The sequence below is a fragment of the Malaclemys terrapin genome, chromosome 2 (genome assembly GCF_027887155.1).
Source record: "Malaclemys terrapin pileata isolate rMalTer1 chromosome 2, rMalTer1.hap1, whole genome shotgun sequence".
In the NCBI taxonomy this organism is placed as follows: domain Eukaryota; kingdom Metazoa; phylum Chordata; order Testudines; family Emydidae; genus Malaclemys; species Malaclemys terrapin.
This window is the reverse complement of record NC_071506.1, coordinates 116,129,207-116,148,815: the sequence shown is the minus strand read 5'-3', so window position 1 is coordinate 116,148,815 and position 19,609 is coordinate 116,129,207. Positions and strand designations below refer to the sequence as shown.

General features: G+C 43.8%; 1 protein-coding gene across 1 annotated transcript in view; it reads left to right on the top strand.

Moving 5' to 3' along the window:
- Positions 1 to 5,745: 5,745 nt before the first annotated feature.
- The window catches only part of LY86 (lymphocyte antigen 86), a 40,193-nt gene continuing 26,329 nt past the window's right edge, over positions 5,746 to 19,609 (top strand). The window contains exon 1 of the mRNA XM_054019620.1: positions 5,746 to 5,931. Within this exon, the coding sequence (XP_053875595.1) occupies positions 5,811 to 5,931 (121 nt within the window). The 5' untranslated portion in view covers positions 5,746 to 5,810. The remainder of the gene's footprint in view (positions 5,932 to 19,609) is intronic.

Below are 19,609 nucleotides of genomic sequence, written 5' to 3'. Positions count from 1 at the left end.
AGTAGTGAAGCTGTGGCAGCACAGAATTCAGTGTGGACTGTACAAACCCATCCAGAATCCTAGGTAATTACTTGAGCAGCTTCACTTCTGCTTTACCCGAGCTAGTTAGATTTTTCCCACCACCTGCCCCTCTTTCTCCAAGTCAGCTATAAAGAGAATTTGATCCAGAACAGAATTGACATTCCTCACATTAGAAAACTACTCGGGCACTATTGACTCTGCTCCATTTCTGTCAGAATGTCTCAATAAGTATTATTAAAGAGATACCTGTATGCTTGTGTATGTATTTCTTAGGCAGTGAGTGGTGCTGAATTTACTCCATGGAGGCAGCCATTTCCCCCTGAACATACAGAAAGTTCAGTTAGCTAAAATGGAGCCAGACTCCCATTGATTTCATCTGGAGAAGCAGCAGACTACAAAGAAACACAAAACAATATGCTTTAGTTCATCTGTCTCTGCTGTGGGAAGCTGTCATTTCTTACAGTCTAAGCAGTGCTGATTCACATTGATCCAAAGTTGCACATCATTGCTGCAATGTTGGCAAACAAATATAGTCCACCTGGTAGAGTGAATGGGTTTTAACACAGGCATTGATCCACTGCGGTTTTGATTCCAATACCAGTTTAAACACAGTGGATTGCCAAACAGCTGCTCTAGCTCATGAGCACACGGTCATGAAGTTATTGCAGAAGAAACCGACTCCTGACATAATGAAGCCCACAGAGTGGATTGAAAGCCAGAGGCTGTGTTCTTAGCTAATTGAAGATTGCGCACCAGAATAATTTCACACCACATCACTACCACCAACATGCACAGCAAGTCAAACCACTCAGTGTTGGAAGGGGCAATGCAGCCACAGTGGAAGATCTGACAAATATTGTAATGACTCCTTCCAGTCGGTAAGAGCGCTCCAGAGAGGCCAGCAAAATCTTTCTCACTGGGATACAAAATTCAGAACAGGAGAATGTTTTTTCTATTTGCACCATTAGCTGTAAGTTGTTACTTTCAGCATTAGGAGATCTTGAAAGCCTGCATGACTCAAAGGTAAAAATTTCATTCTGGCCTTGAGCCTGTGAATCTTTGCATTGTGAGCAACCAGAGCTGACAACCGGTGAGCACAAGTTAAATTTATGCATTTGGTATAGTCTCTGCACTGAGCAATAGTAAGTCTCAATTTCCCTGCCGGCCTCTTCCGTTATTCACAAGGGCACAAGGTAGGAAGGCTGAGATACCAGCAAAGAATGGACGTGTCTGAAGACACTAATTCAAAATGGCACCTTCTTAACGTCTCAGTTCCTTGAATATATAGTTATCTCTGCTCATTTTAGTCACATCACAAACCTTGTGCTCCAAGTACAAGATGCACTTTTTTGTTGTTGTCATCTCTAATCTAACCACATAGCTGCATGCCCATGTAAAAATACAAAACAAAACACTACCCTGCACACATAATTCTCATGCTGGGGAGAGGATGAGAGAGAGAGCAAACCAACATGAGAGATGTTTGTCATATCACTTAACAAGCTACTGGAAGATGCTCCATACTACGGTCATGAGTGACAGTGCAAGAATCTATATAGAACAGAGTAGTGACAAGTGTAAGTATACTATTCTTTACTCCTGTTAGCGGCGTTGGCTCTGCAGGGCTCTCAGGGCAGGTCTTCACTACGGGGGGGTGGGGGGGTGTCGATTTAAGATACGCAAATTCAGCTACTCGAATAGCGTAGCTGAATTCGACCTATCGGAGCTGACTTACCCCGCTGTAGGGACGGCGGCAAAATCGACCTCCGTGGCTCCCCGTCAACGGCACTTACTCCCACCTCCGCTAGAGGAGTAAGAGCATCGATTCGGGGATCGATTGTCGCGTCCCAACGAGACGCGATAATTCGATCCCCAAGAGATAGATTTCTACCCGCCAATTCAGGCGAGTAGTGTAGACCTAGCCTCAAAGGGAAACCAAGAGTACATCCACATTGCAGCTGGGGGTCCGAATGACAGTTTGTGTACCAGGCTAGCTATACTCACTAAAAACAGACGTGAAGACGCCGTGGAGCTGGTTTCAGCACCATCTGCACAAGCCCACAGAAACTCCTGGGTACATACTTGCTTGTTTGACCAGACACAGCTTCTCATCCCACAAGTCATAGAAGTCTGGGAGGGCTGTTCATGTTTGAAGGAGTAGTCCACAGAGGAGATGGGATTGGTAATAAAACTCTTTCTAGGGGGGTCAGTGTGTCCCTTCCAGGATGTTTGTCTATAAAATACTTGTTATTTGGTACAACCTGGTACATTCCAAAGGCACCTACAAATGATTTTCAGATGTAACTGTTAGAGCCAGTGACAGGACGGTGTCAGAAAAGGGTGACTTTGCTTCATCTAAAGAGAGAGGGACTGTTTTGCCACATGGCCCCCTGTGCACGGTCTGAGTTCCCTGAGCTCATCCGCAAGGCCCCTGTCCTACCCAGGCCACATTTAAGTCTCTGGAAGAACCATTTGTCATCCTCCCTTCAGTGAAGCAGGATGACTTGTACCAACAAAATCCGTGCTTGTTGCTCTGCTTCCCCCAAGTCTGTTGATCCATGGACTGTGAGGGGGGACCATAAATGGGGGGAACCATCCATCCTTGCATGTCTGAAAAGCACCTACTGCATTACAGAACTGCTATGAACAAAAATAATTATTGAATATCCCACTATGGCAATGAATCCTATAATCCCGCCTTGACCCAGAAGTATTGGGAGCATAAGCATTACTTGCATCTGAAGAAGTGAGGTTCTTACCCATGAAAGCTTATGCTCCCAATACTTCTGCTAGTCTTAAAGGTGCCACAGGACCCTCTGTTACTTTTTACAGATTCAGACTAACACGGCTACCCCTCTGATACTTGTCAACCTTGACCCAGGAGACTAAAGAATAAGCCCTTTGACTAGAGCCGGATGGGAATTGTTTGATGAAATCGTTTTTGATTGGAAAATGCTGATTCATCAAAAAACAAAAAAAATTGTGGGACCATATCAGTTTTGATAAAATTTCATCAGAAAGGTTTCTTAGGCCCAGGACAGAATTTATAGTCAGAGACAGAAAGAGATTTCCCCACCCCAGAATAGCCTGCAACTGGGATGCAGGTTCAACTCCCTGATCCACCCTCTCTCTCCCGTTACTACCAGATCACAGGTGAGTGCCCTGACCATTGGGGTGGGGGAATCTCTCTCAGTCTAATTTTTTCACACAAAAAATCCAGAAAGTCTGTGGAATCGGGAATTTTTTTTAATCTCGAACATTTTCACAGGATGGGAAAACCATTTCTGACCAGTTAGCACTCTGATCCTTTTCGGAACACAAGCGAGAACACAAGCATCTTGAATTAAAGAATGAAATCCAAGACCAGCACCATTATGATCATTCATAGTGTTTGGCTTGAGAAGTCATGGTTTTGCTTTAACAGCTTCTATCCGTGACACTTTGCAAATTGCAGTAGCACTGAATATACAGGGACACTCCCGAGTTTCAACTGTTTGTAGTTTTTAGTGGGCAGAGCATTTTATTTTGAATGGTTTACACTGATGGTGTTATAATCAAAATTAACCACAGCCTGTACACAAGTAATTCCAGAAACAGTTTCCCTATCACGTTCCCTGGGTAATTTCTTTTGCTTTAATCAGACATCGCTATTGGGTGTGTTTGATCAATTGTTCGATCAAACCAAACAGATCTATAGCAACCCTGCCCTTGGCCAGAGTGCATGTTCTGCATGAAGCACAGTTGCCTGGGTTCTGAACCTGGCCACAGAGTACATGCTTTACTATTATACTAGTGCCTAAAGAATGCAAAACTAGACATGGGCCTGAACCACATGATTCAGATCTGGATTTCATGGGCTGTATGGGGAGCCATAACACACACGAGTTTTTAACAAAGAACAGTGCCAGTTGACTTTCACCCTTACTAGTACATTAACATGAGTGTATATTTTAAAGATTCTGTGCACAGTGAACAGGACTGGAAACTTCCTTTAAGGAAAAAAGCTGTGATTAATCCCCCCAAAATTAGGGCAGGCAGAGGGTGGCATAACATCGGAGTTGCAGATCTTACTGTCCAGCTTTGGTCATTGAAATGTCGTTTTTTAAAAAAAGACATCCAGGTTCAGATCCTGGTCTGATTGAAGTCAATGGGAAAACTCCTCTTGACTTTAGTGGGGTCAGGATTTCACCCCCAGGAGTCGCAGAACCGAAGGGCTCCCGTTGTTAAGTATTACTTCCTAATAAACTTGTTGCATGCATTTTTGTTTTCTCAACCATATATGTGCTTCTTTTTTGTTCCCCCTGTAAGTCTACTCAATGACAGAGTGACAGACAAAGGAGAGAGCCACTTTTCTAAAGGCGTATCTCATTAATCTAACACATGTGCCACCTTGCAGGATTTGAAATAGGGAAGAAGCGGTGAGCCAGCCTAATATTTTACCAAGCCACGGGGCCAGCTTCAGCCTTGGTTCAGCTCCACCAAATAGACTCGCACCTACCTGCTGCAGGGCTGAGTTTGGCCTGAAGGTTTTTCCCAGTTATGCTCCAGTCCAAAAAATTCCTGCTTTAGCAACTGACTTTTGAAAGCCAATTGAAAATCTTGATTCTCAAACCCAACAGATGTTTGCTGGAGCTAAAGCAGCCCTGGCTTCTTTACTGTGTATTCCTCACTGTCTTCCAGAATTGCCAGTTTACACGTGCCACGTTGTATGAAACAATTAGCCTGGATTACAAATTTACAATTTCAGTAGTGTGCATGTATACAGCCAGTACATATGCAGAAAAATCCAGAGCTCTGGCTTAAAAGAGAGGCAGAGGAGGAATGTTAATCAATGCAATGCCAAAAATAATTAAATCAGGACTCGAAAGGTGAGTCATCATGGCACACCTGAAATAATTTTTAGCACAGCCAAAAGTAACGGAATGCTTCCTGAAGCTGTGTTCGTAGGGCTCAGGCTCCAGGGGAATCGAGTCTACTGAACAACAAAGCTCTGTTCTCTTTAGCAAAGAAACTCACTGCTAAAATAAATGTAGTGACAATCAAATTCAGAAAGTGGAGCTTACGTCCAAGTGGAACTTAAACTCAGGGGAGAGGAGTGCCACATTAGGGCATTTTCTACCTCCAGACGTCACATGAAGCCAGCAACCCTTACTCACCTCGAGTAGTACCTTCCTTTGCAAACAGTCTAATTGAAAGTAAACTAGCAACTCATACAGCAAGGTACTACTCACTGTGAGTAAGGGTGGGAGAATATAATACTTAGTCCTGTCATGAGTGCAGGGAGTGGACTACAAGACCTCTCGAGGTCCCTTCCAGTCTAACGATTCTATGAATTTTGCCTACAGTGTTTTGCAGCCTGAAATGCCAAGTTAAGCTTGTCTTACACTCTGACCCCTCAAGTGCCCAACTACAGCATGAGAATGGAAGGTGGGGGGAGATTAAATAGTTATCTATCTAGTTCAACAAAGAATTAAGGCTGCCGAGTGGAGCTTTTCCAATGAGAAGGTGTTAGTAGATCATTCATCATTAGCTTAAACTAACATGAAACAGAAAGCAGAAGTCTGAATACACGGAACTAACACACTCAGAATTCTGATTAGCCACTTGCTTACACTACGTTGTTTCAAGCTGTGAGCCTGTATTGGATCATTTAATCCTTGTGCAGGCGGTTAATATAGTAACCTCTTACAGTTGTCACAGTCACTGAAGAGAGGAAGTGGAAAACTACCCTCCTCGCCTTGGTGACAAGAGAAAGAAATAATTACAGAGACCACCTCACCTTCACCACCATGAAGATGCTTAATGCTGCCATTCTCATTTTAGTCCTGTTTTATCCCAGTCTCAGCACAGAGTGGCCTACGCACACAGTCTGCAAGGAGAACAATTTGGAAATATATTACAAAAGTTGTGGTGAGATCTTTAAAATTCCATTTTATTTTTACAGGGACAATAAAGTTGTTATTGCATACCAGGGAGGGTTCCTATTCCAGGTGATGGACGAGAGGGTTAAGTTTCTGAGCAAGCCCTGATTTTCTAGTTGGAATGAGCTTAGTCGTTCAGTTCTTTTGCTTCATAAAAACCTCCTGCTGAGATCAAAGATAACAGGGAGAGGAAACAAATCATGTAAATTCTCCGAAGATTAATAAATAGAGGTAATTTAGCACAAAAAGGTTGTGCAACTGGGATTTTTATCTTGAAGTTACACAAAACCCTTTAATCTTCATCCTCCTTACCCCTCTTGTGAAATCAAGGCAGGAGGCTGTCATGGCACTGATCTACTGTTTTCCTAAGGTAAAGTTTGGCTGTGGAGGTGCATGTTTTCTCTTCTCCCACTTAGAGTGACAAGAGACCCAGTGTGACAGTAGGAAGGAATCAGACTGTTGAAAGCTGCTACCATGCTTAGCTAGACTGCAGCAGACATGCTTAACAGAGGCATTTCCTGTGGACTGTAGGTTTGTTCTTTAAATCTGTTGAAAAGAAAAGGAGCAAACGGCACTGAAATAGCTGAAAATGAATTTGCTAAATGGTGCTTCCTTTTCAAGTTGGTTGCTTTGCTGGCCTTGCGCCTCTTCTATCTTACTGATCTGCTTTACTACTGGGACAAAGGGAATTAGATTCACAGACGCCTCATTCATATTACGCACGTGATGTGAAAAGTGATTCATGGCAAATGAACACCCTAGAGTTTGTTTTTCCAATTCATCCAGACACAAAGGGTTCCCCATGAGGCTTTTTCTCCCCTGCAGCTCTCCTGCAGCTTTGCAAATCCATTAAAAATAAAACCAGCAAGTGGCAAGAGGAGTAAATAAATATTTGTAATAAAATCCTTAACCAGCCCATTCCTATGAGAACAAAATCAGGCTTCACGTATTATAAATGGATCTACTGTTTTAGGAAAAATTTAATTAGATATTGGATGGAAGCTTTGCCGTTACCTTTATTTTAACAATAATTCCTTGTGTGAATTAATTCCCCCACCCCACCCCCCAACATGTCTCCGTTAACAAGTAGCAGGCTTTACAGAGGCAGTGGGCTAAATTTCGAGTTGCTTTAAATTGTGAGAAGAATTGCTTGCTGGGTGTATGTCAGTCAATGATTCCCCCACCCATCTCAGCTTATTAGCCAAAATGTGTTGATTTAGAGCATACACCTCAATTGCTGTTTCCCCATACACAGATACGTTCAGCCAGAATAATTATTTATATTGAGAACAGCAAACAAGAAAGAACATAATTAAGGTCCCCATGACAAAGCCCCATTCTGCACTCAGATCCGCGAGAATCAGGCATAGCTTTAGAAGGCAGTGGAGTTACACAAGTATAAAACCAATGGGAGAGCTAAGGGCACATCTAGACTTCGAGCTGGGGTGCGATTCCCAGCTCAAGGAGATATCCCCCGCGCTAGCTCTCATCGAGCGAGCACACTCAAAACAGAATGTCGCTGCAGTGGCACGGATGGCAGGAGGAGCAAGCCACCCCGAGTACTTGCTTAGGGTCTCAGACAGGGGCGTACTCAGAGCAGCTCGCCCCTCCCTCCGCTCGCACCGCCATGTCTACACTCTGTTCTTCGTGAGCTAGCTCAATCCGATGTCTCCTCGTGTTGGAATTTACACGGCCAGCTCAAAGTGTAGATATACCCTAGGTTAGCTCCAAAATGTCTGGGCCTGATTGTCCTCTCACTGACACTGGGGCAAACCAGGACTAACTCCAATGAAAGTAATGACATTATTCCGATATAAGAGACTGGCATTGGTGAAAGGAGAATTGGGACTTGTGTCTCCACTGACTAGAGCCATTAAATATATATGTAAACTTTTTTGGACAAAAAATGGATTTGACTAAGATTTTTCATTTTAGTCAAAAGTTTTGGGGTTTCAACAATATACTACTCCAGGGATATACTACTGGCAATGCAAGAGGCAACCTCACTTTTCTACATGCAGCCGTGTCAAGGGAGGGGGGCTCCCTCACCCTGGATTTCTCTTTGCAAGCAGCCCTCGCGCACTCTTACCATAGCTTTCTTTATTTATAATATTTTATGCAGCTTCATGTCGCATCACCATAAAGTATTTCCCAAGGATTCTCATAGGGTGAAAGAGTGGGAAGAGAGGTCTCACCACTCTGAGATTCTGGACTTCTTTGCCCTTCCTTCCAGCCCTCCCCTCTCCATTCATATCTCCCATTTAACAGGCCCCAGCTGACGAGATGAATCCCTTTCTTAACTGGTTGATCACTCCTAATCAACTGTCTCCCAACTTGGCCCATGCAGGGATGCTTACAAAGTGCATAGATTGGTGAGCCCCCGCCCAAGCTACTCCCACTGTGTCAAAAGCCCCTTCAGCTATTCTCATCTTTCGTCTGTGTTGATAAATTGCTTTCCCAACGGACCTTCTGGTGCTAGGTCTAGAATAACTTTCAAGCCAGGAAACTTTGCCTGTTACACTGCATAGACTTATGAAATACTTCAAATGCAGCAATGCCCAGAAACCACAGGGCTGCTTGTCATGTCAGAAGGATAGCTTTTCATGGTGTCAGTGTGAGGTCAAAGGTTCGGAATAAGAGCTTAAGTAGCTGCCTAGGCCAGGAATCCTGGACGTTGGTGGAGTGGGAATAATAATAAGTACTACTGTACATGACAGGCATGTTCTGCTGAATGGCAGAAGAACATGAAAGGTGAATTGCAAAGCAAAAGTGGAACATTCATTTTAACCCCACAAATCCAACTGGGAATATTCAGCCCAGAAATAAATGTTAGCCAACCTCTGTAAAACTCTTCTCCCTCATTCCCTCCCAGTCTGAAAGCCTCAGGATACTTCCACTGAAGAAATCAGATATGGGTTACAATAAGGCTTAGGGTGAGATCCTGGCCCAACTGAAGTCAATGGGAAAACTCCCATTGATTCAATGGGACCAGGATTCATTCTGGCTATTTGTGATTTTACATCCTGGGATATTGACAATGCTGGAGGAAAAACTAAGTGGATTTCAGGAAGTGAAAGAAATTTTTAACTAAATTAATCAAGATTAATAGGGCTTAGTTCCAGCATATAAATCTGGTATTAAATGTTCATTTTTGCTTTGCAGTTCACCAAGATGGCAACAAAAAACTAACTAAAGCCAAAATAAGGTCAAATGTTACTATGTTGAGTGTAGTATAAGACCTACATAGACAACTGAAGATAGGTAGAAGCAAAGAATAGCTCAATTAATGACAAAGAGCCATGAACTGCAAGAAAGGCACCAAAAAGAAATAAGAAAAAAAATCCGGATCAGTAATTCCATAGTGAGCAACCTAAGATGAGAATGCGGTGGCCCAGAGAAGTAAATAGGCTGCTACACTGTCTCCCAGACGTAACAGCTAGTACTGTGAGCATGTGGGAAAACTAGGGATAACTATATAGTCTACCAGGGTATAAGTGATCAAAGTGAAGGAAGATCTATCATGACCACAAATTACTTCAGAAACCTTGGAAGACATATTAAGACAGAAGTAACACAGGCCATCTTCTTGAAGATCCTTCCAATGCCAAGAGCAATCAAGAGAGAAGAGTTATATGGAGGACCAACTGATGGATGTGCCAGGAGTGTAGAGAGATTGATTTTGCATTTATTAGAATGTGGAACAATGGTAGATTGTGTTCAGCATGATTTACTAAATCAAAAAGGATAGCTTTCATACATCTCAAGTGATTTGGCATTCACTTGCAACATAAGAAATAAGGCAAAAGGAATTTGGAAAAAATTAAATGTTTTAACATACTCAAATACCTCTCTCATATGTAATATATATTCAGTGTCTATAGAAACAGAAGACAGGGACGAGATCCAAGGTCCATTTAGTTTTGTATCCTGTCTCCGACAGTGGCCAGTTGATCAGATGCTTCAGGAGAAGCTATAAGCGTGCTGCAGGAGGCAGATGTGGGATAATTTGCTCCCAACATTAAATCTCATCCCACTCTCCGATAGTTTGAGACTGGCATAAACCCTGAAGCATAGAGGTTTAATATCCCTTCCACAATTTTTATCATTCATTATATATGAAACATGTAAGAAGAACTCAAAGTTATCAAATGTGAAGCTTCACTCCCAGTTTAATCACTTGTTTATTACTTTGTAGTCTGTCTGAGTGCCTGTTTTATACAGCTTTTCAGGAAAATCAGGCTAGAAACATCATAATATTTTAAACTCTTTGACTAAGTGCCTGAGTGAAATGGCAATTTGACAAAGTGACTAAAAGCTTCAGTCATTTAATCAAGTGGCTTGTTGGACAGAATAGGCCAAATTCTCTCTCAGATTCCATGGGGATGGGCACATCAAAGAGATAGAGTTAAGGCCATCCCTGGTAAAAACTTCATAGATTTCAGGGACTTGGATTAATTTAGTCCAATGACTGTAACATCGCTCTAGTCTCCAAATAGTTGAGAGTAACTAACATACCCTCTTTGGGGCAGGGTCTGTCTCTCTGCTCTGTTTGTACAGCACCTAGCACAATGAGATCCTGGTCCATGACTGGGGCTTGTAGGGGCTACAATAATACCATTTTTATTCTCATAGACTCATAGACTTTAAGGTCAGAAGGGACCATTATGATCATCTGGTCTGACCCCCTGCATGATGCAGGCCGCAAGACCCTTCCCTGGACTCTGCCGTTGAAGTCCCCAATCCTGTGTTTTAGTGACTTCAATCGGCTGAGACCCTCCTGCTAGTGATCCCTGCCCCATGCTGCGGAGGAAGGTGAAAAACCTCCAGAGGCTCAGCCAATCTACCCTGGAGGAAAATTCCTTCCCGACCCCAAATATGGCGATCAGTAATACCCCGAGCATATAGGCAAGAGTCTCTAGCCTGACCCTTGTTGGCCATTATGCTATTCATGTACCATTGCTTGGTCTTCCTTGGCTACTATGTTTTACCATTAAACCATTCCCTCCATAAACTTATCCAACTTAATCTTAAAACCAGACAGGTCCGTCGCCCCCACCGTTTCCCTCGGAAGGCCGTTCCAATATTTCACCCCTCTGACGGTCAGAAACCTTCGTCTAATTTCAAGCCTGAACTTCCCCACGGCCAGTTTATATCCATTCGTTCTCGTGTCCACATTAGTACTAAGCTGGAATAATTCCTCTCCCTCCCTTGTATTAACCCCTCTGATATATTTGAAGATAGCAATCATATCCCCCCTTAGCCTTCGCTTTGTCAGACTAAACAACCCAAGCTCCTCTAGTCTCTTTTCATACGACAGGTTTTCCATTCCTCTGATCATCTTAGTCGCCCTTCTCTGCACCCGTTCCAGTTTGAGTTCATCTTTTTTAAACATGGGAGACCAGAACTGCACACAGTACTCCAAATGAGGTCTCACCAGCGCCTTATACAACGGAAGCAGGACCTCCCTATCCCTACTAGATATACCTCGCCTAATACACCCCAAGACCGCATTGGCTTTTTTCACCGCCACGTCACATTGTCGACTCATAGTCATCCTGCGGTCCACAAGGACCCCTAGGTCCTTCTCCTCTTCCGTTACTTCTAACCAATGCGTCCCCATCTTGTAACTAAAATTGTTATTATTCATCCCCAAGTGCATCACCTTACACTTTTCATTATTAAATTTCATCCTATTTCTGATACTCCAATTCACAAGCTCATTCAAGTCTCCCTGCAGAATATCCCTGTCCTCCTCCGAGTTTGCAACTCCTCCCACCTTCGTATCATCCGCAAACTTTATCAGCCCACTCTTGCAATCGGTCCCGAGGTCAGTTATAAATAGATTAAATAAAATGGATCCCAAAACTGAACCTTGAGGCACTCCACTAGTAACCTCCCTCCAGCCCGACAATTCGCCCTTTAATACGACCCGCTGCATTCTCCCCATTAACCAATTCCTTATCCACCTCTGGATTTTCATTTCGATCCCCATGTTTTTCATTTTAACCAATAATTCCTCATGGGGTACTGTATCAAACGCTTTACTGAAATCCAGGTATATTAGGTCCACCGCATTTCCCTTATCTAATAAGTCCGTTACTTTCTCAAAGAAGGAGATCAGATTCGTTTGGCACGATCTGCCCTTCGTAAAACCATGCTGTAATTTATCGCATTTGCCATTAACCTCAAGGTCCTCAACTAGTTTCTCTTTCAGAATCTTCTCCAGCACCTTGCACACTACTGATGTTAAACTAACAGGCCTATAGTTACCCAGGTCACTTTTTTTCCCTTTCTTGAAAATAGGAACCACATTGGCTATTCTCCAGTCATTCTCCAGTTATTATTTGTATCTGCCTTGTGATTGAAAGATTAACTGCATTTTTACTCTTGGTCCCCTATGCATATATTCCTGGATATTAGACAATATTTTGTTTAAGAAAGGGATCACCTCCACAAGGGAGAGGGCTTCCAAGAAGCAAACTGCCTGGCAGACAAATATAGTCAAGTGATTCTTACATTGTTAACACTATTTTGCTGACTAAGTGAAAAAGAGGAATCATAATAGGAGGGTTTTATCCAGAGATATGAAAGGAATCCGCAACACGAAAGTTTGACTCCAATCCCTTTGTACTTCAGAGTGACCTCTACCACAATAACGCTCTTGATCTCTTCAGTTTACATTTTAAAAGGAAATTCTCTGGGGGAGGGGAGGAGAAGGTAATGTAGTTAAGTGCTCTGAGCAGATTTCAGTGTTATTCAAGTGTCATGCTCCTACTCTGAAAGTGCATGCAAACAAAGCTGATGGAGCATAACTCTGACACACCCACCAGCGGCTGCTTATAGTGTGTTTATATAACTGTAATTTGGTTAATTCGTGTTAATTAGCATTCTCAAGTTTTCCAAGGACACCCTCCTCAGAGAGTACACTAGGCCAGGGGTAGGCAACCTATGAAACGCGTGCCAAAGGCGGCACGCGAGCTGATTTTCAGTGGCACTCACACTGCCTGGGACCTGGCCACCGATCCGGGGGGCTCTGCATTTTAATTTAATTTTAAATTAAGCTTCTTAAACATTTTAAATCCCTTATTTACTTTACATACAACAATAGTTTAGTTATATATTATAGACTTATAGAAAGAGACCTTCTAAAAACGTTAAAATGTAAAAGCCATTTGCCATTTGCCTGAAGTTTGGCATATTACTACGTAAAGGGTTGAGGAGGAGCACAGTGGAGTTACAAGTAACTCTACTGACTTCAGTTGACTAGTGTAACACTAGTCAATAGAGTTACTTTGGTATAACTGAGTTCACAGTCTGGTCCATTGTGCCCCAAATAGTTAAAATGAACTGGCACATGAAATTGCAAGCCCATTATCAAGAATTCTTAATGAATCTGTAAATTCAGGGGTTGTACCGTATGACTGGAGAATTGCTAACATAGTTCCTATTTTTAAGAAAGGGGAAAAAAGTGGTCCGGGTAACTACAGGCCTGTCAGTTTGACATCTGTAGTATGCAAGGTCTTGGAAAAAATTTTGAAGGAGAAAGTAGTTAAGGACATTGAGGTCAATGGTAATTGGGACAAAATACAACATGGTTTTACAAAAGGTAGATCGTGCCAAACTAACCTGATCTTCTTTGAGAAGGTAACAGATTTCTTAGACAAAGGAAACAAAGGAAACTAATTTACCTCGATTTCAGTAAGGCATTTGATACGGTTCCACATGGGGAATTATTAGCTAAATTGGAAAAGTTGGGGATCAATATGAAAATTGAAAGATGGATAAGGAACTGGTTAAAGGGGAGACTACAATGGGTCGTACTGAAAGGTCAACTGTCAGACTGGAGAGAGGTTACTAGTGGAGTTCCTCAGGGATCGGTTTTGGAACCAAACTTATTTAATCTTTTTATTACTGACCTTGGCACAAAAAGTGGGAATGTACTAATAAAGTTTGTGGATGACACAAAGATGGGAGGTATTGCCAATACAGAGAGGGACCGGGATATCCTACAGAAGATCTGGATGACCTTGTAAACTGGAGTAGTAGTAAAAGGATGAAATTTAATAGTGAAAAGTGCAAGGTCATGCATTTAGGGATTAATAACAAGAATTTTTGTTATAAGCTGGGGACACATCACTTGGAAGTAACAGAGGAGGAGAAGGACCTCGGAGTATTGGTTGATCACAGGATGACTGTGAGCCGCCAATGTGATATGGCTGTGAAAAAAGCTAATGCGGTCTTGGGATGCATCTGGCGAGGTATTTCCAGTAGAGATAAGGAGGTGTTAGTACCGTTATACAAGGTACTCATCTGACACCTCATCTGGAATAGTGTGTGCAGTTCTGGTCGCCCATGTTTAAGAAGGATGAATTCAAACTGGAACAGGTACAGAGAAGGATTACTAGAATGATCCGAAGAATGGAAAACCTGTCTTATGAAAGGAGACTCAAAGAGCTCGGCTTGTTTAGCCTAACCAAAAGAAGGCTGAGGGGAGATATGATTGTTCTCTATAAATATATCAGAGGGATAAATATCAGGGTGGGAGAGGAATTATTTAAGCTCAGTACCAATGTGGACTCAAGAACATATGGATATAAACTGGCCATCAGGAAGTTCAGACTTGAAATTAGACAAAGTTTTCTAACCATCAGAAAAGTAAAGTTCTGGAACAGCCTTCCAAGGGGAGCAGTGGGGGCAAAAGACATATCTGGCTTCAAGACTAAGCTTGATACATTTATGGAGGGGGTGGTATAATGGGATAGCCTAATTTTGGCAATTAATTGATCTTTGACTATTAGCGGTAAATATGCCCAATGGTCTGTGATGGGATGTTAGATGGAATGGGATCTGAGTTACTACAGAGAATTCTTTCCTGGGTGTCTGGCTGGTGAGTCTTGCCCCATGCTCAATGTTTAGCTGATCGCCATATTTGGGGTCGGAAAAGAATTTTCCTCCAGGGCAGATTGGCAGAGGCCCTGGGGGTTTTTCGCCTCCCTCTGCAGCATGGGGCATGGGTCACTTCCTGGAGGATTCTCTGCATCTTGAAGTCTTTAAACTACGATTTGAGGACTTCAGTAGCTCAGACATAGGTTAGGTGTTTGATACAGGAGTGGGTGGGTGAGATTCTGTTGTGCAGGAGGTCAGACTAGACCAGGGGTGGCCAAACTTTTTGGCCCAAGGGCCATATCAGGGTTGCAAAACGGTATTCAGGGCCGGGCAGGGAAGGTTGTGCTTCCCCAAACAGCCTTGCCCCCGCCCCCTCCCACTTCCCGCCCCCTGACTGCCCCCCTCAGAATGCCCTACCCATCCAATCCCCCCTGCTCCTTGTCCCCTGACCGCCCCCTCCCGGGATCCCCGCCCCAACCGTCCCCGGGATTCCACCCCCATCCAACCCCCGGGGGCCCCACCCCCATCCATCCCCCCAAGCCCCTTTCAGAATGTGGCCTTGGGAACATGGGTGGAGGTCTCAGGAGGAGCAGGGGCAGCTGCGCAGCCGGAGAGAAGCAGCAGTTTCCCCTTCAAAGTGCCACTTCTCTCCAGCTGGCTGCGCAGCCGCCCGGTGCTCCTCCTGAGTCCTCCAGCCGCGTTCCATGGGCTCCTGCAACCCGCACTGCCTGCCTGCTCTCCTGCCCCCTTAGTGCAGCCCCTCCCCCCCTGGGGGGGGGTATGCGCCAGTGCTGAGCTGTCCGAGTGCCCAGCCCTGGGTCCCCCTGTTGTTGGGGGGCCCTGTGCCAGGGCACCCTGTGTTCACTTGTAAATCTGCCCCTGAGCCGCGCCGCCCAGCCGGAGCCAGCACGGTGAGCTGAGGCTGCAGGGGAGGGGGGACAGCCGGGGAGGGGCCGGGGCCGTCCGGGAGCTCAGGGGCCAGGCAGGACAGCCCCACGGGCCGGATGTGGCCCGTGGGCCGTAGTTTGCCCACCTCTGGACTAGACGATCATAATGGTCCCTTCTGACCTTAAAGTCTTAAAGTCTATGAATACACTCACAGTAAAACCTGCTTTACTGGCATCTTTTCAATGCTAAGAAACCAATCACAGGATTTGGCACATTGGATAGCTCATCATCATCACATCACTTAATCATCCTTTTTAAAAAAAAAAAAAAAACTATCCATGCATTAGGAATACTTTCACTCTGAGGGCTGGTCTATACTAGAAAGTAAAGTTGACTTAGCTATGTTGCTCAGGGGTGTGACATAGTTAAGCTCACCTAAGCCCCAGTGTAGACAGCACTAGATCGACATAAGAATTCTTCCATCAACTTAGCTACCACCTCTTAGGGCTTGGCTACACTTGCACGTTAGAGCACATTAAAGCAGCCCCAGGCACCCTAACTCATGACCCGTCCACACTGGCAAGGCACTTAGAGCGCCTCAACTCTGCAGCTGGAGCGCTCCTGGTAATCCCCCTCCACAAGAAGCATAAAGCTTGCTGCACCCCGGCTGAAACACCCGGGTGTCAGTGTGAACGAGGTGTTGCATAACTGCTCTGTGATTGGCCTCTGGAAACATCCCATAATCCCCTGAAGTCAAGTGGCCACTCTTCTCATTGTTTTGGAATCGGCTGTAGGAATGCAGATATCCCCTTTCAAAGCTCTGTTTCTGACAGCCGGCATGCTTATCTGCTCCGGGTCAAAGCAAACCATTACTGTGGAATGTTGCTGCTGTGAGTGTGTGTGAGAGAGAGAGGTGGGGGGAAAGAGGGGTCTGCTGCTGTCTGAACTTACAAGACAGCATGCTGACACACTCTCAACACCCCAAAAACCCACTCTCTCTCCCCCCACATACACACAACACACTGCCTGTCACACTCCACAAACACCACATTTGAAAAGCATGTTGCAGCCACTTGCACGCTGGGATAGCTACCACAATGCACTGCTCTCTGTGGCGTTGCAAGAGCTGCTAATGTGGCCACGCCAGGGCGCTTAAATCTGACAGTGTAAACACACGGCAGCGGTCTCCGAAGGCTGGTTTAACTCCCAACGCTCTACATCTGCAAGTGTAGCCATGCCCATAGAGAGGTAGATTTACTACAGTGACAGACAAACCACTGGAGTAAGTGTCTACACCACAGAGGCACAGCTGCAGCACTACAGCTGTGCTGCTGTAGCATTTCTAGTGTAGACATGCCCTTAGTGGAGTCCAGGTCAGCTACTCTTCCCATCCCCCGAAGGTCTTTGCCATATGAATTGAAAGGCTTCTTGAGGACCAAATATACAGTGTTTACACTCCATTTTTTTTTCTTAATTGAAGCAACAACATGAGCTGTCAGATATGAAGCAAATCTGTAAAGCATGGGATCATATTTTATAAACCCAGAATGCCTATCTTTGATCACTCAGTAGTACCATGCTAACGGGTTGTCTTCTTTATTAATCTTCGCAGCAACTTTAATTTTACATAACACCAATTTCTGCTTTTCCCATCACCCCAAGTTAAATCAGATTGCTGGTCTCTCTCCCTTGGTGTATATGTTATCTGTACATGGACTCTCTTTTTAATTAAAGGAAATAAGCTTGCTGGGAGCTTTAGCTGTTAGGGAGAAGTTAGTGGGTGGGGAAAACTCTTGTTTCCTGCTTCTACAGGGTAAATGTTAAATCATGCGCTTGATAAAAGAAGGATTTCTCTCCATTACTCATTGTTTTATGGTAGCTAGATTGAGCCAGATGCTTCATAATTATTTATTTATTTATCTTCCTCAAGCAGTCTCCTGCAAATTGCTTTTGTTCCTGAATTATTCAAAGCCACATGAAACCAGCTCACCACTGGTCTTTTCTAGCATCGATTCCTAATGGACAACAATCAAAGAACTAGAGTTTCCCTTGAAAATGTTTTCATTTGTGCTATCCAAAATACCTCGGTGTGACAGTTTGAATGCCCATCTGGCCCAGGATCCCCAGAGAGATGACTGATCACATGGTGTCAGCCCTTCCTCCTTATTTCTAGTTGCTATATTGCATTAAAAGATAGTATTTCCAACTAACTCCTTTCCAATGTAGGCAATTGCTGTCGCTGTCACAGGGACATTAAGGGATCGCAAATGGTAGGGGAAGTAGTCCACAAGGCAATTAATATTAAGATATGGTTCCCTCTATGAAAAAGCATGGGACTACCCAGACATAATTAAACAATGCCAAAACAGTATTCTAAATTATATTTACAGAGTACAATGCATCAAGAAGAACTGTAAGGAGCCTGTGATTTTGTTAATTATTAAGACATGCAAAATTGGAATATTTTATGGGGGACAGGTTTAGTATTAAATAGATTAGCCAAAGTTATACCAGATATCGAGTAAGACCTTGAGATTAGCTCTTTGTTGTGTAAAGTGGAGGTCATCAAAAAGCACATCCACCCCATAATAACATTAAAGACCAAGAACTGAACAATGGTGGTTCATGAGCAGTCTCATGGTAAATTTACTGTTTAGGTGTACCACAAGATACAGCTTCTAGAGACCTTCATTCTACCTCATTTAGAGAATGTTGCACATATAGGCTTTAGTATAGCTCTCAACCCTCCAGAGACGCCTTCAGTTACCATGAGAGCAGGGCTTTCTAAATGGGAGGTGGGCTTCCCTGGCAGATGTACAATCAGTTTATAGGAACCGTCTAAAATAATCCAGGAAAAAAACCTCTCTAGGCCCTGATGTCTTCTCATCCAGGAGGAGGATGTGATTCACCGCTGTGCTACTCCAGTTTTATGCTGCTGTAACTTCACTGACTTCAGTGGGAGTTACAACAGCATAAAACTGGAGTAACATAGAGCTAATCAAGTCTGCTTAAGGAGGAGATTTTAGTGATGCTGACCCTGCTAAGCACTAAACACCAGCCTCTCCTGGATGTTACTTGCGGAGTCAAGAGAGTTTCTTATTAGAGATTTGAAGAACTGCCACAAAATGAATTCCATATACTGGCCTTCTTTTCATCTGAAAATGAAAGACTTCTGTGAAATGATTCAATGGCAGGTAGTGCAGCAAGTCAAAGCAGTTTCCTTAAGGGTTATATGGCGCTGATTACAACTTATTGCCCCACCTCTGCGGCTGATTTCAACCCATTCTCGGAAAATGGGACACATCTGGTCTATCTACATGCAGCCAGACACTGTTGTGTGTAATTAGCAAAAAAGTCTGACATCCAGAGTGCTGTACACATTTCTAGCCACAGGACCCTTTATAGGAGTCTTTGGTTCTATTTCATACATGAAACAGGACCGATTCCCAAACCACTATGGCAAGCATTGATGTTCAGTGACATACAGTGATACCGTCCATGTGTTCTTTAAACAACATGACTACACATTTGCCATGTGTGATTTATTCTCTCATCTGCTCCCCAGAGGGAGAAGCGTGTGGAGTGGAGGTTCTAGTTTTGGAACGATGGTTTTTGCTTTTTGTTTAATATAAACACACCTCTTGCTCCGTGTTTATGTTAGAGAGGCAACGTCAAAGAAATGGACCTTGCACTTGGAACAGCAAGTGATGCAGTTTGTGATGGTCCTTAGTTCCTGGGGGAGTTTGTTCCACAGTCTCAAACCACCCCCCCAGAGAAGGTTCAATCTCCCACACCGATGAGCTTTACTCTTATTGCTGAGAGTTCCATTGTGCCAGAGGAGCATAGTTGCTGACCAAGTTCTTTGTCCTGGAACTTTGGACGAACCTTAAATA